The sequence below is a fragment of the Lepus europaeus genome, chromosome 6, assembly GCF_033115175.1.
Source record: "Lepus europaeus isolate LE1 chromosome 6, mLepTim1.pri, whole genome shotgun sequence".
NCBI classification, from domain to species: Eukaryota; Metazoa; Chordata; class Mammalia; order Lagomorpha; family Leporidae; genus Lepus; species Lepus europaeus.
The window spans coordinates 43,129,674-43,155,613 of record NC_084832.1 but is presented as its reverse complement, the minus strand read 5'-3'; the positions used below and the strand labels follow the sequence as shown (position 1 = coordinate 43,155,613).

Sequence of the window (25,940 nt, the reverse complement as noted above, 5' to 3'; positions counted from 1 at the left end):
GCACTTTTGGCAAGATATTTTAGTAATATGCTAAGGATACTTCTGTCATATGGATACCATGGAGTTGCCAAAACCTGAGCCATATTCTGTGCATTAGATGTTTTATTTAAGTATCAAGGTTTAGACAAGTCATGCATTTTCACATCATGTCCAGTGAATACAATGTGGAATAAAATGTTGCCATTTTATCATATGAAAATTGGAGAGCTGACTTCTGTTTTTAAAGAAAAAAATATTTTTTTGCCTTAGGGGAGCAATAACCAGTCTATTTCAAGGCTACCTGTTTTTAAGAAATCTGACACAACCTCTGGCTCCAGCAGAGAAGTACAAGGTTTGCTGTAAATAAGGCTAATTGGAACAGTTCTCCAGACACTACTTGAAGTGTTACGCAGGCAGACTTGCTTTTCCAGGTAATGGGTCATGGATCATGAAGTGTTTGAGATAGGAACCAACCCAGAGAATGCAAGTATGAAAGAGAAAACTTAATTTTGTCAACTGAATAAAACATTAGGACATTTCTAAAGCTAAATTAGCTTTTGTCCTTTTCAGTTATGTGAAACAACTTTGAATTGTTTTTTTTTTCCCCCTGTCTTCAAGGAATGACCTGCTGTGTTTGGTACAGAAAGTTTGTTAATAGCTTATACCACATTTCCCCTGAGATACTATTTTACTAGTTATTAACAACTTTGGTGTGTTATTTTCACTATTTATATAAATGCTATATTTTCAATAAATAAAATGTAATGCCCAAAACCAAATAGGAGTCCTAGAAATTGAAATTAATAGTAGCCAACTAACAAAGATATCTGTGAAACAGAGAATATAATCACAAAATGTAAGAATTAAAATGGTAAATATTTGAAGTAATAGATATGATTAGCCTGATTCGGCAATTCTACAACGTATATATGTATCTAAAGATCACATTATACTCCACAAATATATACAATTATCACTTGTCAATTAAAAACTTATCTTAAAATAAGCATATAATTGTACAAAGTAAAAACACTCTAAGTATTAAATTTATAATGATACTAGTAGGAAATAAGTGATTTTAAATATCTGCTGTCTTACACTGTCCATTTAAAAGGACTGGGGTTTAAAATACTCTTACTTACATTCATTGTGATAGCTGAATGACAATATAATTTCTTTCACTTGTGAAGCTTATGGATAGTCAGATTTTTTTCAGGACTTTACTATATTAAAGTTGAATTATTAATACTTTTAATTTATAGCATTGATTCCTAAAATTGGAAGTGATCTTTCATAAATTACCTCATACTTGAAACTTTGATTAGTAAGGCCAAGTTACTTCCAGAGTTTACATTCAAAACAATGATACTTGAAATACAGTTTATGCTTTACTCTATATTTTAAAATTTATTTTTGATAGCGTAATAGTAGAAAAGCAAAAAAAAAAAAAAAAAGCAATCTGCATTCATTTTCAGTTCCATACTACTGAAATTTAAACCTTGGTGATTCTCTGAAAATATTGTGAAATGTTAGTACTATGCTGCCTTGTTTTAATACCTTTTGGCAAGTTTTAAAAATATTTTCTGTATTTATTTATTTACATGAGAAAGAGGGAAGTAGAGAAAGAGTAAGAGAGCAAGAGAAATCACTCTCAGCCACTGGTTTCCTTCACAAGTTCCTGAGACAGCAGGGATTGGCCTGGACCAAAGCTGGGACTGGGGTCCTCAACCGTGATCTCCCATGTGACTGGCAGGAAACCATTTACTTGAGTCATCCTGTTGTCTCCCAGGGCTCACACTAGCAGGAAACTCAACTGGAGAGTGGAGTTGGGACGCAGGACCAATCAGTCTCATATGGGATGTGGGTATCCCCTGTGGCTTCTTAACCAATATGCCAGATGCCTGCACCAGAAATGGGCACCTTAACTAATGCTTGGTGTCAACCACTAGGCTAAACACTCCCCCTATTTTTTGATTGGTTGACTTATTAAAACTTATTTCTACTATGAACATAATTGTTTTTTATTAAAGGTTTTAATTATTTTCCTTGAAATATCATTTGAATTTTATCACATAGAGCTGAACTTTTACAGGCGCTCTATTTTTTCTCTAGGCAACCCCATCTGTTACCAGGATACCAAATACTACATGTGGAAAAAGAAACATAGATGGCATTTTTTCTTTTTACCCTCCCCCCTTACTAGTAATTCCTGAAAAGATGTCAGTTTATGGCAGCTAATTATAGATGTTTGTGAGACTGCACATGTATCATCAAACCACAAGTCTAATATAATCAGAATCTGCCAACCAATATAATGAAATTCAAATCAGATTCAACTGGACTTAGTTTTTAGTCTCTATCAGGTGCTTTTTGCCGTTATAAGCTCTCCCAAATCCTTGGTATTCCTAAGAGTTTAATGTAGCCACCTAATAAGAAGGTAATTTCAGGGGCTGGCATTGTGCCATAGCACGTAAAGCTGCCCCCTGCAATGGGTGCTGGTTCATGTCTTCATTGCTCCACTTCTAATTCAGCTCCCTGCTAGTGGCTAGGAAAAGCAGCAGAACATGGCCCAAGTGTTTGGGCAGACCTTGCCACCTAGATGGGAGATCTGGATGAAGCGCCTGGCTCCTGGCTTCAGCTTGGCTTAGCTCTGGCCATTGCAGCCATTGGGGAATGAATCAACAGATGGAAAATCTCTGTTTTTCCCTCTCTTACTGTAACAATGACTTTCAATTAAATAAGTAAATCTTAAAAAAAAAAGCAGGTAATTGCAGTGGCATGAAGCAATTCTCCTGAGTTTGTGTGTCCTTTCTGTAATCAATCCACTACATTCTACTTGCCATCATCTTTTCTAAAGCACAGTTTGTGGTATTCTCACACTGCAAAGCTTTCCTTGCCTCCCATTCAATTACAAGAAATATATTGTAAATGCTTAATACTATAGCTTCATTAGAGTTGATCTCTTTTCCAGTTTTTACTGACACTACTTCTCATATACTTTGTGACTAAACATAGATTCCTAATTATTCATATTTCTGACCAACATTTTGTGCTCATGCTAATTTTTGGAAATAGAGCTGCTGTGTTCTGGTTGTATTTTATCTGAAACATGAAATTTTAAGAAAAAAACTGCCCTAGGTTGTCTAACACCACAATGAACAAAGTAGGCACTTTGCCCCAGAAGTAGCAATTATCTGACCACTGATTATTCTACTCTTTTATGCTTTACTGACTAAAATTAAAAAATCCTGGAACTTGTATTTTTATGCTAAGTAGATATACTGTAAAAACATATTTTTGCATACAATATTCATTTACTTTTTATTTCCAGAAGTTTGTGCTTGTTGCTAAAAAGCTGTTTCTTCTTAATATTATTATTTTAAATGTAGATATTTGCATCTGGCCTTGATATGTGTCCCAGACTGATGTTACAATTTTTTCATAACTGGGTTATTTTATTTTTTATTTATTTAAAAGATATTTAGCTATTTATTTGTAAGCCAGAGTGACAGAGAGAGATTGTCCTTCTGCCGTTCACTCCAGGTGGCCACAAACAACCAGAGCTGGGTCAAGCCGAAGCCAGGAGCTCAGAGTTCCATCCAGGTCTCTCACATGGGGAGCAGGGGCCCAAGCACTTGTGCTATTCTCCTTTATTTATTTATTTATTGTTTTTTAAAAATATATTTATTTATTTGAAAGCCTTGGTAACAGGAAAAGAGAGAAAGAAAGGGAGAGAGAAAGAGAGAGCTCTTCCACCATCTGCTAGTTCAGTCCCCAGATGCCTCAATGGCATTGCTGGGCCTGGCTAAAACCAGAGACAAAGGCTTCACTGAGGATTCCCACAAGGGTGGCAGGTGCGGAAACACTTGGACCATCTCCCGCTGCTTTTACCAGGCCATTAGCAGGAAGCAGCTGAGGCATAAACCAGCACCCATGTGGGATGCTGGTATCACAGACAGCAGCTTTATCCACTTCATCAGAATGCCAGCCCCTAGATTCTTTTGCCTTTTAATTCATGTTATTTAAATGCTATCCATATAATTTACACTGGATATTTAGATATCAGTGATTTGTTTTTATTTTGTTCATCTCTGAAGTGTTTGAGTGGAAAAGATTAAGACAATTGCCAGGAAAATACATTCTGCATATATAAACTTAATCAATTTTCTCTCCAAATGGATAGAGTCCCAGATGGCACTAGCATGGCCAGTCCTGCAGGGAGGTGTGACATCAATTATAGGGAATGTCATTAGAGTTCTACCTTGTCCCATTTCTGAGCAAGTAGCTACAGGACAAGTAGGCCAGAGATGCCTGATGCAGTATTGAGGGTCCACCTCCCAGATTTAGATAACAGTTTGTTTTCTGTTTACTACTTGTCCTTGACTCACCTTAAGGGTTAGTTTATAATTTCTAGAGGAAAAAAAAAATAAAAAGGTTGAACATGTTTCTTGCAGTTCTGTCTCTTCCATTACTGCAATTTGACTCTTGGGGCATAAATGGAGTGCCCTCATTTTTTTAATAGCCCAGCTTGTCCTTTCATGTCACCAAGTTAGAAGCTACTTCTTCACATAACTCACCTGCTCATATAATGACATAAATTAAAGAAGATATATGTCAAGTCAGTGCCTGCTTGTTCATGTGATCCAATTTTAGATTTGCAAGTTTTTATTTCCTTCAGAAGTTATATTATTCATTTATATTATGTTTTATATATAATATTGGATTGTTATATTAGTTTAACAAAAATGGAAAACACTTTCTTCTTTAGATTGTCTTTCTATTTATTTGAAAGAGTTTTATGATAGGTATGAAGAGTGCTTGTTACCTTTCCCATTCAGTTTAATATATGTGAGATTGTCAGTTCCCAAATTTTGAAAGACAAAAATGTGGTTCTTAGCTTAACAACATGTAAAACATTTTAGGATAGCTAAACCAATGTCACCATGTAAGATTTGGCAAAATTACTTTACATATAATAAGAAAGGAAAAGGAATTAAAAATACTGCAAATTATCCTTGAATTAAAAAAATTTAGAAAGCTGATAATAAGGCATACATGGGATTTTTCATATTTTTATGTTTGTTTTGACATATCCATAGAAAGTATTGAATTTTATATTAATTTATGACAGCTTTGACATGTTTACATTATTGACATGTATATGAATATGCTTTTTTGCACTTAAACAGTCAAAGAACAAGAGGTAACAATAAATGCAAATTATTCTTGTTCATTGAGATTTTTCGTTCGCAATTGCTCTTGAGAGAAAGAGATCAGCTAAAATATTTGTTCATGTATTATCTCTGACATACAACCTCTCACAAATATTAATTGTATGTACTCATAAAATAAAGGTTGCACATGAAATAAACAGAAACGTTAAATATACAAATAAATAAGCAGTCATAAATGCTAACCCCCATCTTATTTTAGCATATCTATAAAATCCATTTCTGCATAACAACTAACCAGCTCATGCTGTTTCAGCAGCCACTTGGCAGATAAAATGATGAGATTTCTGCATGTTAAAAATGTAAATGATCTCACTGACCAAATAACAGGAGACACATTTCTTTTCTGTGTGAAAATCTGGCCAGAAAAGTTTAAAACAAGGTTGCAATTACAACAGCATTTTCTTCAGAATAAACAAAAAACTTCTTTCTTCAGGAAAAAGCATTATAAACACTTAACTAGAAATCTGATAAGGAAAGGCCACATAGCAGGTCAAGTCACTCCTATTGTGAGCAACCTGATTTGTCATGCACATTTTGGTGGAAAACCTAACTCAGGCATAATCCCTGTCCTCCAATGTGAATATGATGATGGAACTCTGTCCAGCAGATCTCAGTCTTGCACAGCAGTGGTGTAGGTGTTTCAGATGAACATCTGCTACAGAAATTCTGTGGTATGTGGATCAGGAGTTGGCCTAAGCTAATTACTTCAGGCTTATAATTATTTTTAAAACGATTATATAGTTCCCCAAACCCATGCAGCAAATCTGTTTCAAAGTTTAGTTTTGCCTATTTTGTCAAACTTGATCAACTCAAATTCAACGTGAACTCAAGCTTCCAAATCCTACTCCTCCTCTTTTTTCACTTTTATAAATATTGTATGTGTGTATGTGTGGATGTGTATGAGTGTGGATGGGGGTGGGGTGTGTTATTCCTCTTTTTTTCTTACTCATGTGCTTGCATTAATATTCATTTACTTGTTTGGTCAGTAAATCAAAATAATGCATTTTTAGCATTTAGTGGAAATTAGGAATAAATATTGAATATAAAATATTACAAGTTCTGCATCAGATGTAATGACAAGGCTACATTAAAACATGATAAAAAAGTTTTCTGGAAACTAGGATATATGTATGAAAGTACTTTAGTTTGGAAGTTGCATTTTAGGGTTGCAAATTAAACTGAAATTTCAAGGGCATATTGTTTGAAGGAGAATGATGTATAACAGCATAGAGTGGCTATCACGTAATGATGGGGAACAACTATCTGGTATGGTGAAATAGCAGCAGTTATATGAACACAGGGAATAGGATGACATGATTTGAAAAGCAGGCGTGCACCAGAGTATAAGATGACTAAACATTAACACCTTATAGTTATGAAAACCTCTAGAAAAAAATGAAGCTGGAAAGAGACGGAATCAGATTTGATTTAAGGAAAATAACCACCTGATTTCATAAAAGTAAATAACAACATATGATTTTACCTCTATCAAAAACTGTGGCTTAACACAATTTTTAGAAAGTTCAATATGAAACAAAGTTAAATTATTCTTGGCAATACCTACATTTATGGTAACTACATTGCAAAGAAAGAATATGTTGAAAATGCAAAAATCTCACTATTATCAAAAGATAGTTTTACTATTGAGAGAAAGAGATGATAGTATCTGAAGAACAGGTTGAATTGTAGCCCAGAAATTGTTTCTTATATAATATTAATACATAGTATAAATATTACATATTAATACATATTAAAAATATAAATACATATGAATACATATTATAAATGGCAACTATTGTGAAATAAAGCATTATAAATATAACATTTAAAATAAAATATTTGAAATACTACAAACTAAAGTCAAATGTTACAAGTGAGAAAGAATGAGAGATTTAACTGGGCAGTGAATTCCAGGCAGCCCCACCCCCACCTCTTTTTTTAAACTATAGACTACCTATCTCATAACCTTGTTAGTGTTAAAACAGTTTAACATCTACAAAACACTTAGAACAGTCACTGAGATAAACTATTATAATTATTAGCAATATTTCAGTGCAACTGATAAGAAATCATGATACCTTGATTTTTTTGTTGCTTTCTATTTGTTAAGAAATATTCTACAATGCTTATAGATAAAACAAAGAAATTATTTGTCATTTTAATTCATATAGAAACATTGGTATTTACCTGTGAAGGATTATTTAAAATGCGAATGTACCTTCTCCTGATTTACCATTTCTCTTGTCTAGGACTTAAGATTTGCAAAATTACACATTAACTTGGAGAAGATTCATAGTTTAAGTAATTTCTGCCTTGTGGCAACAACAACAACAACAAAAAAAACCCTTAAAATTTAAAGTTTTATTGTCTTACATTACTTTAAAAAAGTTTTGTCTTTAACTTTAGAAACTTTTTGCAGGATTCTTTTTCATAGTGACTTTGGTCACCTTATATCGGTAATACCTTCCTGTTAATATACTCAACATTTTATAGAGACAAATTATTTGGAATATTGTGTGGGTCAAGGTTTTTGTGTTAGTCATATTTTAACTTTGTGAAAATATAAACCCATATGTTTATATGACAAACAGCTGTCTTTTCACCTCATATAGCAGCATTAACTCAATATAAAATAAGTCACAATATTAAATGTTGTGATATCTGAAATTGGGTTATCCATATCTGGATATGGAAAAGCTATTATAATTTATGGGGAGCTTATTTTTTAATACCAAGGGAATAATCAAACTATCTATAATCTCATAGGCAATTACTTCCCTACTTTATTACAAGATATGAAGGCCTAGAGAATCAAAGTGCTCTAAAGCTTAGACATACCTCTATTCTGTTCCGTTTCTTATGTCCACTGAAAATTTTGAGGGCTTATTTTTTGTGCCTAGATCATAAATAACTCAGTCACTATGAAATTATTAGAATTAGCAGGTGTCCTGTTTTAGACACTACACAGGTCTGTTTTTCACCATTTGGGCAGGATCTTTTTAAAATAATGATTCCTGATGAGATCCAGATCAAACAAATTCATCAGTTGATGTTTGTATAAATTCTGGGGATTGCAGGTTCTGTTAGAAGGTAGGTCTTTAGATGTAAGTGTGAATGGGTCTAAGAGGTTGAGGTGGGTAGAGGATAAATCACCCTTCCTCAATTATTGACTATCCACAAATCCCTTGGAAATGTAAATCTCAGCCAAATTTGATCTTTCTATCACCATTAAAAAGACTCAGAGTAAATTAAGCTGAATTATCTCCATTCATTCCTTTCTCATTGCTAGCCATCACAGTATCTTTAAGATTATAATTTGAAATTAGATGAAGATGAAAACAAAAAGAGAAAGAAAGATATGTTGGCTATATTTGTTTGACCAAATTAAGTTGATAATTTAAGAAAGAAGATACTTAATAGAAAAATATTTCTAATGATATTTGAGGATTGAGATCTAGAAGAGGAGGAATTCTTCCTCTTCCAAGATTAAAGGTTAATGCAAATGTGATGATAAAAATTTAATAGTAAGCTTCATTTGCTTGCATTTTATATTTCAAAAAATGTATGGTTCAGTTCATATTTTATATCTACTGTAATGATTACCTTATGTATTATTTCCTTAATTTGTGACCAAAATATTTTAATTCCCTGATTTCTTAAAAATATCTTTTGAAAGATTAACTCCAACTTTGGATAAAATATCTCCCCAATAAACTAATTATTATATCAATTAAGTTATATCAATAGTCATATAATAATTATTTTTATATAATTATACATAATCTGTAAAAGTATATCATCTATGATTATAATCTTGAATGATATAAAACAGTGGTATATAGTATTTAATACTTGGTGCTATATATAGATTCAAACTCACAGTTAACAATTCATTAGCTAACTGGTTTTAGGTAAAACATTTAATCTTATTATTCCTTAAATTACTTATCTACAAAATGAGAACAGTAATTTTATTTATGCCATAGAGCTGTTGCATTAATGCAAGCAAAGGTCTTTTTGCTAAGTATGGGGAAGTTCTCCAATAATTGATAAGCAGTAGTATTCAGTGTGAGGTCTCAGACATTTCAGAAACTTTGTAAATACTAGTGCCTTCTTTTGTAGTAGGCAACAGTTGAAAATATTAGATATAATAAATATAAATTACACATATGCTAAAGAATATTATCTGTATTATTAAATGCATTGCCATAAACATAATTAAATGAGCTATTTCACTCTCAAATACCTTGTGTAAATGATTTTAAATATTTGTTTTTGTGTTTGTTTGTATTTATACTACATTAAATATAACATAATGAGAAAAATATTATTCATTGTAAGTGTATGTACACCTAAAATTTATTAATATTTTAATGTTAGGACAATGTAGTACTGTTAGGAAATTAATCATTATTTTTATTTATCCCAAAGCCATAATAAGAGATGATTTTCTGCATTATCATCTATATTTGGACATTTTTATTTTATGGAATGATTTCTACTTTCCCTCCAAAATTTTTAATGATGCATACTAATTCCCAAAATGTTGTAGTTAACTGTGTTGCTTTTAAAATGAAGTGATTTTGAATGTTTTAGCCCTTCCTGAAATCTGCATTAAAAGAAACAAGCAAACAAATCTGAAACACAGAGAAATTGATTACTAGGGTCAGTGACTAATCATAAAATTTGTTACTTTGCAAAACAGTTGCAATGACCAAATACACTATGTATGCATTAATCAACAACTGGTAAGCCGCCTTTTAAGGCAGTTTATAGTAAAGATTCATTTTCTTTTAAATGTACTTGATATTTTATAAGTGTAAATATTGACCCAATGAATATTTGATGTTTTTGATAATTAAAGTAATAATACGTTCATAGGTGGTTGGTTTAATAGAATACACACCTCCAAGCATCTTAAACCATGTGTTTTTCAAGTTATGGATTAAACTTCCTATTACAAAAGTGACATAGAGTATACAACAAACCATTCAGAAGTGCTATCTTTTGGGGAATTCAGGGATGAGTATATAGGTCAAGCAATAATGATCATATGCTATGAAAATGTGTATATTAAATATAATATTAAAAGTTAAGCAATATGAGAAACTAATACTGTTAACAGTTAGAAAAAATAATTATCACATTAGACTATTTGAAAAGCTCCTATCTACACAATAACAATGTCTGGGGACAAAGTTGTTGAGATTGAATGTAATTATTTCAAACTGAAGTTTTTGTGTAGATATGCTGCCAAAAAGAACATTAAGAAATGAGATAGAAAATGTGTCATTTGGAGTAACAAGCAATCGAACTACAGTTAATATCACAATGCTGTGTATGATAGTATCAAAAGGAATAAAATGTTTAGAAAAATATAACAAAATGAATGTAAAACTTATACTTTGAAAATGAAAGAATGTTGTTAGAAATATTACAGTTGAAAATAAATAAAAAATACAAAAATATTTCATGTCCATGAAATGGTAGATTTAATGTGTTAAGATGGTGATATTTGGCTGGCACTGTGGTTCATTTGGCTAATCCTCCGCCTGCAGCGCCGGCATCCCATATGGGCACCGGGTTCTAGTCCTGGTTGCACCTCTTCTAGTCCAGCTCTCTGCTGTGACCCGGGAGGGCAGTGGAGGATGGCCCAAGTGCTTGGGCCCCTGCACCCACATGGGAGACCAGGAAGAAGCACCTGGCTCCTGGCTCCGGATCAGCATAGCACTGGTGGTAGCGGCCATTTGGGGGGTAAACCAACAGAAGGAAGACCTTTCTCTCTGTCTAATCTCTCTCACTATCTATATCTCTACCTGTCAAATAAAAAAAAAACTTAAAAAAATTTAAAAAAAAGATGGTGATATTCTCTACATTATAAATTTATCTTCAATTTCATATAAAGTGCAGGGTATCAAAAAGTGCTAAAAGATCTTAAGAAAGAACAAAGTTGGAGAGCTGACACTTCCTCGTTTTAAAGTTTTCTGGACTTCAATTTACATTAAGTCACAAATATACTGGCATAAGAACAGAGTGATCAATGGAAAAACAATTGAGAATTCAGAATAAAACTCACAATTTTTGATAAGTGTACAACACACTTCAGTGGGGAAAGAATGATCATTTCAACATATGATCATATGATATTAGAACAAATATATATATAATATATAATAAATAATATATATATCAGAAAGGATAGTTAGGTTTCTACTATAAAACAATTAACTCAGAAATATTAAAAAAAATAAGAGCCAACATTTGCTTAGAAAACAACATGTGTGGAAATATTTATGGTCTTGAATCAGCCAGTGGTTTGGTGAATATGAAACCAAACACACAAGCAAAAATGCAAAAACTGGGTATCATCAGTATAAAAAAATTTGTCCTCAAAATTCACCATCAGGCAAGTGAGAAGATGACTGACAGAATCGTAGAAATATTTGCAAGTCATAGAGTTGTTAAAGAACTTATTTGCAGAATATTTTAAGAATGATATCAAATCAGTAATAAAAGAACAAAAATTCAATTTAAAAAAATGTATAGGGAGTAGACATGTAGCCTAGTTGTTAAGATTTCTGCAACCTATTCCAGAGTATAGGAATGATTGCCTGCTCTAACGATTCGTGTCCTGCTAAGGAAGATCCTGAGAGGCAAGAGTGATGGCACAAGTCATTGGGTTCCTGCCACCTACACGGGAGATCTGGAATTGCGTTTCTGGCTCCTGGCTGCCCTGGGTTATTACAGGCATTTGGAGAATAAACCAACAGATAAGAGCTCTCTGTCTCTTTTTCTCTCTCTTTCTCTCAAATAAATAAATATAACAAATTTCTTAAATGGACAAAATATTTGAACAGATATTGCTCCAAAGAAAATATATAAATGTCCAATAAATACATTAGAAGATGCTAAATTTCAATAGTCATCTTGGGAAATGCAAGTCCAAAACCACAAGACACCAATCTATATCCACTAGGATGGCTATAAGAATTGTTGGCAAGGATATTGATAAGCTGAACTCTCATATTCTGACGTATGGAATGTGACTTAGTGCAATTAAATTGAAAAACAGTATGGCAATTCTTCAAAACGTTAAATATAGGGCCCATATAGAGAGGCAGATAGGATAAATTGATTAGATTTGTGAAATGGAGACCACACCCTCCACCACGCTCCCTGTGTGAGCTCAAGTCCCTACCTGACCCCACCTGAATGCCATCTGCCAATCAGACTGCATAACCACTCCCACTTGGGAATGAATAAAAGGCCTAGAATAAGGTAGGCCCCTTCCCTTGTTGCCCTTCTTAAGTCCTTTTTGCACCATGCCTCTGGGCGTGAGGCCTTATGGCCTCCACCCTGCCTCTGTTTTCCTACCTGTCATGTCATTTGGTATTTAGTCATAAATATACCTTCCTGAATCATATCCTGTAAGTGACAATATACCTTGCTTTCCCCTGTTATGATCACTGTCATGAATCCCTTCTTCTATGATATTAACATCTGTGATTTCTAGAAAAATGTTATACATGCATATGAATATAAAGTCTGTGTTTGAAATGAGTATGCAACATGTCAAAAATACTGTAAAATATAGGTCATAGAAAATGGAATTAAAAAATGATCAGATTATAATTAAAATTTTTAAAGAAAACCAGTTAAAATGGAGAATGTTGGCCAAAATGAAATCACCAGAGATGGAGATCTATTGTGGCCAAAATTAAAAAGTAAATAAAAGAACATGGCTTAGGTGTTTGGTAAGTGGTTTAAAAAACTACTTGCGAAATTATCTCTTGAACTATCTTTCTAGTTACAATTACCCAAACAATATATGTGCCAAGATTATAACCATATATTTCCTTTCAACTTGGTGGTGATACATTGTTTCAGTAATGAATGTTAATAAATCTCATACATTTTAAGTAGTTATTAATAAAATTTTGGCTCATAATATTTGTTAAGAAAATTATATACTGTTTGTACTAAATAAAAATTAGTCATTTTTAAACTTAAAAGAACAAAAAATACTTAGAAGGAATTATGAAACATAAAATCTAATTCTCATATACACTATATTGGCTTTTCTAAATAAAACATGGGGAACTCTTGATTATCATACATAGTCAGGGTTTTTGTTCTTCGGCCAATAAGATAAATTTTTTTATAATTGTTGTTTGATACTGAAGGATACTTCTGAATGTAGAATTGACGTTTTTCTTGTGTTATCCTCTTCATCACAGCCCATTTTCTCAAGTTGGTAAGTCTTTCCATCTATTGTTCTGTCAAACAATCATTCCATTTTGGTTTAGAAGCTGAAGCTTTATTGATTCATATCACATATTGCCTAGACTGCCAAAGGATACATGTGCTCTGAGGTACTTAGATATCTTAGCATTGTTTAGTTCACATTATTACAAAGTTTTATTTGTATTAAGTTCAAATACATAAATCATATTTCTGCCTTATGAAATAAAGTAGTAATTCTCAGAGAATTTTATGAGGTTAAAAAAAGTAGCATATCAATTTACTAGGATGTATTCCAAGTGAGTTCTTCAAATAGTACTTTTTAAATTCTAAGTTCAGTAAACATTCTGTCCTGTTCCAATTGATGTTTTAGATTATTGAAAAGGAAAGTATCACCAATCGCTAAATGCCTTTCACCTATTAAAGTGGCCATTCAAAGGTACACTACATTCTTGGACTCTTAAAAAAGAAAAAAAGCAAGCTTTGACAATTGTTGGGATTTTTAAGGTTTCAATACTTAATAACATCCTATCCTATTATCATTCTGAATTAAAGAAATGCAGTTTGCTAAGGCCTCTTTAGAATGAGAAACAAGTACTCCATTTCATTCTCAAATGACAGCTGTCAGTGCATATGAAATAAAGGAAACTTAACTAATGAAGAAAACATGCACATATCCATATTTCATTATTTTTCTTGTTCTTTATCAAATGTATAACAGCTTAAAATGTAAAACTTAATGGGATAATGATAGTCATAAGAGCATAATTTATAATCTGGAAAATCATGATGTGAAAATTGTATAAACTAAAATTATTAGAGTTCACTATTTAAAATACAGCCTTTCTTCTTAGTAATATATAATCAGTGTTGACACAGATATCTATTAGTGTATGTAAGTGTAAGCATATAAGACTTAATCAATGCCTACATGTAATAAATCCTAGTGTTACTTTTACAACTTTAGTTTGATTGTGGTGTATTTACTAAGCATCCTTTTTATTACATACATTTTACTATCACCTGATCATATAGTTATTTAATCATTTATTGTTAACAAAATGCCATAAGTGAAAATAGAAATGCTAATTTATCAGTTGGTAATTAACTTAATCTCTTTTCAAATAGAATTGGATAAGAAACTGATCTACATCTCCATCCTGTATTTGGAAATCCTCTTCATGTTATTTCAACTTTAGATCCAATTAAAATGTAAATTGTTTTTATCAAACAAAATAATGCAATATCTTGTTTAGACCTCTATTCGTCTTAAATAAATCTACCTAAATTGAATATCGATGAAATAGTCCATTTTGCTTAAAAAGTGTTTACTTTTCATTATTTCCAACAAATCAGCCTTTTCTTTGCAAATTCTGTATGCTAATGGAACTAAAATATCTCATTCATGTTGCTGAAATAACCAATCTAACATTAAAAAATAGTTATATCAGTGCTTATGAGAATAAAGCCCATCAATTAAAATGCATATGTTGAGTTTATTTGGGTCATAGCTGAATCTCATTTGTCAAATGTTTCTCAATTCTATTTATTATTATTCAGTATTTTTTTATTTAGTAAATATAAATTTCCAAAGTACAGTTTATGGATTACAATGGCTTCCCCCCACCCATAATTTCCCTCCCACCCACACCCCCCAATCTCCCGCTCCCTCTCCCATTCCATTCACATCAAGATTCATTTTCAATTATCTTTATATACAGAAGATCGTTTCAGTATATACTAAGTAAAGATTTTATCAGTTTGCACCCACACAGAAACACAAAGTGTAAAATACTGTTTCAGTACTAGTTATAGCATTACTTCACATTGGACAACACATTAAGGACAGATCCCACATGAGAAGTAAGTACACAGTGACTCCTGTTGCTGACTTAACAATTTGACACTCTTGTTTATGGAGTCAGTAATCTCCCTAGGCTCTTGTCATGAGTTGCCAAGGCTGTGGAAGCCTTTTGAGTTCGTCAACTTCGATCTTATTCAGCAATTTTTCATTACAATGTGTTTTATACAATTTGCAACCGCAGATAACAGAATACATTTGATCTAATATTAATCCTTCTCTTAGTATATGCCTTTGTGCTGGACCACTTAACATGGTGAGTCTTCCATGAAAACTCCATTAAATAACTTTGATTTCCAATTGTAGTACTAAACAATTAAATGTGGACCTTGAATATAAAATAGATTCACCAAAAACTTACTGTAAATTAAAAATTACACACATATAGTCAGTAGAATATTGTTACCCATTATACAGTTCTGAAATAGCTAATAAAGATGTTAGTCAGTTCTAAGTTTCATAAGTGCATCTTATAAATATTTATTTAAATATTTATTTATATATTTGTTTGAATAAGCAATTATGAAAAATAAAACTAGACAGAATAAAGATTTTAAACAAATGGGTTACAACTAAAATATTGTCATTCAAATTATTCATACCCATAACATTTAATTTAGTACTATTAGAATTCAAATGTCTCTATTATTCACATCTGAAAGCATTTATCTATCTTTACTTTCTTTCTGACATCATTTATTGTGTTCCTAAAATGAAAAATGTGCTATAGTATACACAAACAGTAAAGTCTCATATAAGGCAGATGTAGTTTTTATATGTAACATACAATCTAGCTTTATGCATATTATTAGATTTAGAAAAAAATGAAGTCTGAGAGAATGTCAAGTACAATATTGGAAGTTATTTTTTTCTTGACTTTTACCTGATTCTACACTAAATTTCTGAAAATCATCTTTTAAGAAGAGAGGTGCTCTGTTTCTATCCTGCCTTGTGCACAAAGGGCCAAGTGGTTTTCTCCTCAGGCAAAGATTGATTTAACATGTTTCTTTTGAAATATAACTGATCCCTGTATCTCTTATTTCTCATAAAAATTATTGCTAAAGATTTTAGACACAGGTAATTTCCTTAACAGAGAAATAATATTAAAGAAGAAATATAAAAAGGAAATTAAAAGAAACTAGTTCCATAGCATGTGATTCATTACCTCATAATAAAAATATTTGACATTACAAATGATGAGTCAATTATTATAACAAAGTGACACTTTCATATACATAAAATGAGAAATGTTTTGTCTCAATTGTAAATATTAAATAATTGGTTTCACTTTTTGGAGACTGTGCTTCATAGACTGAAAGGGCCCTATAATGAAAAATTTCTGAATTTCTTCCTAGTGACATCTCTTAGGGATATCTTTTGAACTGTTTTAATAATGTAAGAATATTACAGGTTGATGTTAAGATTCAAAAATGGCAGATTAAGGAACAACATACTATGCTAGGCTAGGCTAAATAGTAAAAACAAAAAATAAAAGTCCCAAATTGTACATCTTCTCCCTCTCTTTTCCCACTCTCATATTTAACAAGGATCACTTTTCAGTTAAAATTTAAACACCTAAGAATAATTGTGTGTTAATTACAGAGTTCAACCACTAGTACTGGAACAACAACAACAAAAAATACTAAAAAGGATAAAGTATTACACTGTACATCAACAGTCAGGACAAGAGCTGATCAGGTCATTGTTTCTGATAGTGTCCATTTCATTTCAACAGGTTTCCCCTTTGGTGCTCAGTTAGTTGTCGCCAATCAGGGAAAACAAATGATATTTGTCTCTTTGGGACTGGCTTAATTCACTCAGCATGATGTTTTCCAGATTCCTCCATCTTGTTGAAAATGACCAGATTTCATTGTTTATGACTGCTGTATAGTATTCTATAGAGTACATGTCCCATAATTTCTTTATCCAGTCTACTGTTGATGGGCATTTGGGTTGGTTCCAAGTCTTAGCTATTGTGAATTGAGCTGCAATAAACATTAATGTGCAGATGGCTTTTTTGTTTGCCAAATTAATTTCCTTTGGGTAAATTCCAAGGAGTGGGATGGCTGGGTTGTATGGTAGGGTTGTATTCAGGTTTCTGAGGAATCTCCAGACTGACTTCCATAGTGGCTTAACCAGTTTGCATTCCCACCAACAGTGGGTTAGTGTCCCTTTACCCCAAATAGTGGAGTTAGAAACGTGCCAGGGGATTCCAATACAATCCCATCAAGGTGGCATGTACCAATGCCATCTCACTAGTCCAAGTGATCTTCTTCAGTTCACAACTGATCACAGTGATAGGTCTAAGTGTCAAAGGGATCACACAAACAAGACTAGTGTCTGCTAATACTAACTGATAGAATCAAAAAGGGAAAAAACAATCCAACATGGGAAGTGGGATACACTGCAGACTCATAGAATGGCTGATGTCCTAAATAGCACTCTGGCCTCAGAATCAGCCCTTAAGGAATTCGGATCTGGCTGAAGAGCCCATGAGAGTATTGTAGGCATGGAAAGCCAAGACACTCTGAAAAAAAAAAAAAAAAAAGACCTAACTGAAAGATCTCTGCTTGTGAGATCCCAGTGGAAAGAACGGGGCCATCAAAGAAGGAGGTACCTTTCTCTGAAGGGGGGAGAGAACTTCCACTTTGACTATGACCCTGTTGGAATAAGATCGAAGTCGGCAAACCCTAAAGGCTTCCATAGCCTTGGCAACTCATGACTGGAGCCTATGGAGATTACTGACGCCATAAACAAGAGTGTTAAAGTGTTAAATCAACATCAAGAGTCACTGTGTACTTACTTCTCATGTGGGATCTGTCCTTAATGTGTTGTCCAATGTGAAGTAATGCTATAACTAGTACTGAAACAGTATTTTACACTTTGTGTTTCTGTGTGGGTGCAAACTGATAAAATCTTTACTTAGTATATACTGAAACGATCTTCTGTATATAAAGATAATTGAAAATGAAAAAAAAATCCTGGTGTTAAATTGGAAATTGCATAGAATATTAATTAATTTTTTAAAAATATCATGCAGGATCTCTGTCTTTAATGTGCTGTTATTTAATGCTATAACTAGTACTCCAACATTATTTTTTCACTTTGTATTGCTATGTGGGGGCAAACTGTTGAAATCTTTACTTAATATATACTAAACTGATCTTCTGTATATAAAGAGAATTGAAAATGAATCTTGATGTGAATGGAAGGGGAGAAGGAGCGGGAAAGGGGAGGGTTGCAGGTGGGAGGGAAGTTATGGGGTCGGGGAAGCCATTGTAATCCATAAGCTGTATTTTGGAAATTTATATTCATTAAATAAAAATTTTTAAAAAAAGTGTAGGAAGTGAACTCTTGGGTAAGAATTGGAGAGAAAACCACACTGAAAATCCTAAAAGAGAAAGAGGAATGCTGTGGACTTGTATGGAGGGTGTAGAAGGGCAGCATGAACACAACACAAGCACACCTGCAGTAGTCAAGAGCTGGAGTGGGCAGCAGCTTGGAGATGAAGGTGAGATTGGACCGCAGCATTGTATGGTGATAGAGTTACAGGGAGAGTGTGGCATGAGTCCAGACTGTAGCCCTGGGGGCTAGCAGTTGCTGGCGGTTGCCCACACACCCAGTGGAAGTAGAGGGGGCACATTTATCTCACCCTACCTTCCCCACAGCAGCACCCACTGCACAGCTAAGAAACACTCACCAAAGTGAAGAACAACTGAGAGAATGGGAGAAAATATTTGCAAACTATGTAACTGATAAAGGGCTATCCCCTAGAATCTATAAAGAGTTCAAGAAATTCCACAACAAAACAAACCCAGTTAAGAAATGGGCAAGAGCCGGCGCCGCGGCTCACTAGGCTAATCCTCCGCTTTGCGGCACAGGCAGACCGGGTTCTAGTCCCGGTCAGGGTGCCGGATTCTGTCCCGGTTGCCCCTCTTCCAGTCCAGCTCTCTGCTGTGGCCTGGGAGTGCAGTGGAGGATGGCCCAAGTGCTTGGGCCCTGCACCCCATGGAAGACCAGGAGGAAGCACCTGGCTCCTGGCTTCGGATCAGTGTGGTGCGCTGGCCTGTCTCTCTCTCTCACTGTCCACTCTGCCTGTCAAAATAAATAAATAAATAAAAAAGAAATGGGCAAAGGACTTGAATAAGTATTTTTCAAGAGAGGACATTCAAATGACCAACAGACACTTGTGAAAATCCTCAGGATCACTAACCATCAGGGAAATGCAAGTCAAAACCACAATGAGGTTTTACCTCACTGCAGTTAGACTGACTCTCATACAGAACTCAATAAGCAACAAATGCTGATGAGGATGTGGGGAGAAAGGTACCCTAATTATCCATGTATTACTTTTATTCATTACAGACAATAATGGTCTTTTCAACATTTCTCTAGGTTACATGATTATAAAAGATTCACCAGGGCTGGCATTGCTGAATTTCTGGCTGCTCCACTTCCTATCCATCTCCCCGCTGATGTGTCTGGTAAAACAGCAGAAGATGTCTCAAGTACTTGATTCCCTGCCACCCATATGGGAGACTCAGATGATGATCCTGGCTTCTTCATCCTGGCCCAACCCCAGATGTTCAGCCATCTGGTGAAGAACCAGGGAATGGAAGATTTCTCTGTCTCTCTGTGTGTGTTGTGTCTGTGTGTGCATGTGTGTGTACTTCTCTCTGTAACTGTTTTTCAAATAAATCTTTAAAAAATTGACCATTTTTGTTATTCTGATTTGGTTCTGTTTGTTCCTCTCTATTGCTTTTTAACTGTGATATCCAGAATTAAGCACCAGTCTCATAATGAAATCTAATAGAGCACAATAGGATGGCTTTCTTCAATGATTTTGGTGCAGTCTGTAAATTCATGCAGCCAGTATTTAAATCAATGTTTTAGAATTAGTTTCACACTTCTTCCCAAGGCTTGCTATCAGAATTTTTCAGTATTTTGCACATGAACCACTGCAAAGCTGGATCACGTTCCCTGAATAGATTTTGGAGTCATTTGCATAAAATCAATAGCTGAAGCCAAATAAGTGAATGAAATCTGCAAAGGAAAGCTATCAAATCATATAAATGGCAAGGAAACATAGACAGCAATTAAAGTCCTTTGAAGATGCAGCTCGTATCTAAAAAGTTTAGTAAGGGGCCAGCAATGTGGCATATCGGGTAAAGCTACTGCCTACCGTGCTGACATCCCAAATGGGCCAGTTTGAGTCTTGGCTGCTCCATTTCTAATCCAGCTCTCTGCTATGGCCTGAGAAAGCAGTAGAAGATGGCCCAAGACCTTGGGAGACCAGGAAGAAACTCCTGACTCCTGGCTTCAAATCAGCCTAGCTCTAGCCATTGCGCCCATTTGGGGAGTGAAGCAGCAGATGGAAGACCTCTCTTTCTCTGCCTCTCCTTCTCTCTCTGTGTAATTCTGACTTTCAAATAAATAAATAAAACTTAAAAAAAATTCCCTCCAGCAGACACTGCTTAAAATAAATAGTTTAGTAAGAAAGTCGAAAACTAAAAAAAAAAAAAAAAATGTTACTTATGTACTAAACAGTGAACCAAATAATTGAAGCCAATAAAGAAGCTAATTTCATCCCCCATATAGTGGGAAAACTGGGATGATTTGTTATTAAACCAGCCAAGAAGAAAAAGAAAATAAAGCACATAGGTTAGCTTTAAAAGCACAGATTATAGAAATTAGGTGAGAACAGATTCCTGATTAGACAAGGATCAGTGGCAAATATGTGATGAGAAATGATAATATCAGATGTGAATAACTCAAAGTGATGGAAACAGAGCTCTATGAAGATAATCAGTAAATAAATCTCCTTGACACAATTCTCAAAATTAAATAACAAAAAGCTCTTCAGAACACAGAGTGTGTTAACTAGAACCCTTCCATATTTATATTTTAAGTATATTTTCCTGTAGAATATGTACTGTAAGGCTCTAAAGAGAATATATCTTTGCTACTATCTGACAGATTGCAGAACAGTCCAAGCAGCTGCTAGGAAAACATTTTTATTTACTAAATTAATAATTTCAAACTGGACCAGAAGGGACTAGTATCCCTCTGGATAGGGGCTCATATTGTTCCTTTGTTTAACTAAGACAGAAGCTCCTAATTGTCATGAAATGTGCCTAATTAAATGACAGAATTTGAACTTTGGTATTTTGGTTGTTGAAGTATTTGTTTATATTGATTTTTTATGCTTCATATTATCTCAAAAGAACAACCATACCCTTTCATGGAATATTTCTAAAGAAGGAATTATCAATCCAATTACATATCATATATCTACTTCCTTTCATTTTTATACTTTCATCTAATTTACTAATCTGCTTAAGAGATTAAAGAATGAAATGAAAGTAATATTGAAACTGTTCAAGAATAGCAACTACTTTTAAGTGATTGATTTGTATTAGTGATTTCAAAACCATTAAATTTGATGATAGGAGTTTTAAAGTACATAAAAACCATAAAACTTAAGACATATCTTGTATCAATTATTTCTTTGAGCTGGAAAATAAAAGTTTTATAATATTTCACTCTGGCTTTTTAATAATAACATTCAACATATTAATAACATTAATAATACTAGAAAAAATGACTAACATCTATATAGAACTTATTCCAAGAACTATATTTACTGATTTTAGAATAGTTATTTCTAGTAAATGAAATATTATAGGTAACTGTTTCCTCTAGAATTAAAATAATGTAAAAAAGCCACACCATAAGGTCCATGCATTCAAAGTATACAATTCTAATGTCTTCTACAATCTTTATGGAGCTATTAAAGATACATATATACACAGATGGGAAGAAAATCAAAGAAAAATATATAATTGGCTTACTAAGTGATAGTCATTCAGTTTCAACTTTTGAATCATGAAAATGGTACAGAAAATTAAGCTTATAAAACATAGATCAATTGCATCACATATATATGAATATTTTCCTTTAATAAAGAAGCTCCCAGGATTTCTAGCCTCTAGCATTGATTATACAAATAAATGCTATACAATATAACTTTAAGATCATTTTCTCCACAAATTGCACAGTCCTACCCATGCCAAGTATAACATGGTATGATGGAGGGATTGAAAGAAAAATTCAGAATACAAAAATGTAGCAGCTATAGAAGTGGACATAACAAAATAGATCTGCTTCAAGTAATTAAGAATTGAGGAACAAACATTTGACCTGGAGATTAAGACATCTGACTTCCATATTTGATTTTCAGGGTTTGATTCCCAGTTTACTCCTGATTCCAGCTTCCTACCAATGTAGACCCTGCAAGGCAGCAGCTAATGGATCTGGTAATCAGCTCCCTGCCACCCATGCATGAAACCTATATTGATTTCCATTCTGATACCAGGACAGCTCTGGCCACAGTGGGCATTTGAAGTTGAGCCAGAAGATGAGGACTCTGCATCTGTCTGTTTCTCTCTCTGTCTTTCCATCTCTGCCTGCCTCTCAAGTGACACAAATTTGTAACTACAGAAATGCTAAATATTTGAGGAGATGGACATACTTATCCTGAATAGGAATGACACAATGTTTACATGCATTGAATCATCACATTGTACCCCCAAAATATGTCGATTTTAGTGTTGTTAAAAAGATAAAATCAATACAAATAAAAAATTAAATCCCATCAATATTAGTACCTGTATTGTCTGCAAAATGTAAATAAGGACAAAAACAATAATGAAAATCTCTATGAATACTTTTTCATTTGAAATTATAAAATACTGTGTGGTACACTATATCTCATAATAAAAAGTATACTGTATATCTCTCATACTAAAATATTAAATTTTCTTACCATTGTGTAGCTGTGGGCCACCTTCATTAACTCAATGCATCCCTGAGCATCTGCAAATGCCCTGATTCCTAAACAGTTAGATGGGTGCAAAAGCTTCATGAGGAAGTGGCAGCACACTTCTACTACTTGAGGAAGCTGAAGAAGGCATGCTGCAGCCAGCAGATTTTCAATAGTGTCTTCTTTTAACTCCAAGCAACCTAAACATAAGTGAATTATGAAAACATCAAATAACACGTACCATTCTGTTCTTAAAGCATGAAAATTATCTGAACCTTAACTGATAATCAAAGTAAGTATAATTCAATGTAAGGGAGTAATTGTTTTAACTACTTTACCTTTCTCACTTCAGGTAATATTTACAATCACCCAGTACATATATGCAGTTTAAACTAAATTCAATACATATATACAGCTTTAACCACATTGTCTCTATACATTTTGGTGTAATTATAGTTCTTATTTGGGTTGTGAAATAAAAAGAAGAGAAAAATAAGATTCAAATTATATGTCTTCAAGCTTAAGGGAGCAGAAAAATCCATGTTTATGAAAAAAATCTATATTTGTAAATGAATGTGGAATACTTGTGTGTATTAATATATGTATATAAATTTATATATGCATGTTTATAGATTTAACTCTTTATATATAGTATTTATATAGTTTTAGTATTTAACTCATGTTTACAATTTTCTGTAATATTTACTTACTTTTGGTCAATTATCATAGCTGTAATATTTTCTGTTTTGTTTTCTTATATTAATAAGATATGATGTAGAGTAATGAACAGGGATTTATAGGGGTATATTTATTTTCTTAATTTTTTTCAGCAATTACTGGCTCTATTGATCTAATAAAAGACCACACATTCCATTTATGTTCCTCTGATCTCTTTAAATCTAAAGCAGTTCTCAGGATTTGTTTTTTCATCCATGATATTTATATTGGTGAAGAAGTCAGGTGACTTGTTTTGTTGCATTCCTCAGTGTTGTCTTGCCACTATATTTACCCATTATTGGATTTGATGAAACCTTTTTGGCCATAGAGGTGTTTTGCGCTCTTAGTGCACCATCAGAAGCCTGCGATGTCATTATGCTCCACTACTGGTGGTGCTAAGTTTGGTCCCTTGTTTAAGGCAGTATCTGCCAGATTTCCTCATTTCAAAGAAACGTTTTCTTTCATAATTAATAAACAATCTCTTGAGTGAGGAATAGCTTTCCTAGCAAGCATGACATTTCACCCATAACTTAACATGTTTAATAGATAAAGTGTACTATATTTTATTTATGAGTTTCACTGAAAGAAGAAGATGCCAAAGGAATCCAGAGTGAGCTTCTAAGTGTAGCAGCAAATTTGGAGAATAAAAAAAAAGGAGCAAATTGGGCACACTAAATTGAAAGGGACTGTGAGCTGAGTAAAACTAAGATACTTTTAAATATCTATTAATACGCAGTTAAACTTAACATCTACATTTTAATTTCAGTATAAAATACAAATACTATGCCAATGATACACTTTAAAGTTGTTATTTAAAGTCACAAGATTTTAATTAACTTTCAAGGAGCCTGTTACTTAGATATTAAAAAGCACAAGAACACTGAAAATAATAATGGAGGAGAGGAGACATTAAGCAGAGGAGACATTTATCTACAGAAACAGAATTCTTTGTGATGTTTATACCTCATAGTTTTGACAATATTGTAAGGGAGCCATAATGATTTGAGAGATTTTAAGAAAGCTTATATTAATGATAATTATTGACATACAGTTAGATGGATAATATATAAGTATAATGATCTATAGAAGATCAAAGACACTTGCTTTTAAAACAACTATTCAGTACAATTTCAAATGGTGGGTTAGCACTGAACCACATAAAAATTCAATCATAATTTTAGCAGACCCTCTTCTTTTCTTTTAAAAATGGAAAAAAAATGAATGTTAACAGGTTATGTGGAATAATTTTTAAAAGTTACCTATTGGTATCTTTGGAAATAAATTTTGGAGTTATAACGATTATCTCAAGAAGTTTAAAATGTTCGATTATTTTCAACTTAGAATAAGTCTAATGAATGGTTCCATTTGTAAATGCCAGAAAGGTGCAGGTGGGATATTAGCAAGAGTTGAGCTTGAATACACACAAATTGAGCTACCTCATGCATGATATATTTCTTTGCATGTATAACCTGGCTATTTCTCTGACAGACTTAGATGGCAAAATACAAAAATCTTCTAAGTGTTTGACTTAAAACTTAACTTTAAATAAACATGAATACTGTTGAAGAAAAAATAAATTCTACATATCCATTCTATTTTCAAGAGATAATATTGTTAAATAGATTCACTAAGAGATAGGTATCCTAGAAATATTTAGCTTAGAAATACCTTTTAGCTGCTTGAAATGTAAGATAACTAAGGAACCTATGATTTTAGTGAAAGGAAACTCTTAGGATTTGTTTTTAAATAAAGCAGAAATAGTTATCATCTCTCCTAACAAGTCCAAAGCGAGACCATCTCCTGATTTAATTAAAGGGTCAACACATCTTCAAGACACAGATGCATTCTCAAACCATATTCTCAATTACCCTCACAGCTGCTCCTGTTAACACCTGTGATATATTATCATTTTTATCTATAATATTGGTTATGTTGAACAAATTACCCCCAAAAGTATATTAGAAATAAATATTTTACTAGACAAGTGCAAAAACTATATAAAACCAGAGTAAATTAAATATTATCTATTAACTACCATTAATTCTTTCTAATGAATAAGAGTTATATAAGTTACTCTAGAAACTAA

At 33.1% G+C, this 25,940-nt stretch overlaps 1 protein-coding gene across 2 annotated transcripts in view; it reads right to left on the bottom strand.

Annotated features, from left to right (window-relative positions):
* Positions 1-25,940, bottom strand: part of KLHL1 (kelch like family member 1) — a 385,849-nt gene that overhangs the window by 192,063 nt on the left and 167,846 nt on the right. For both annotated transcript variants that reach the window (XM_062195308.1, XM_062195309.1), the window contains one exon: positions 23,141-23,337. In XM_062195308.1, the coding sequence (XP_062051292.1) occupies positions 23,141-23,337 (197 nt within the window). The remainder of the gene's footprint in view (positions 1-23,140; positions 23,338-25,940) is intronic.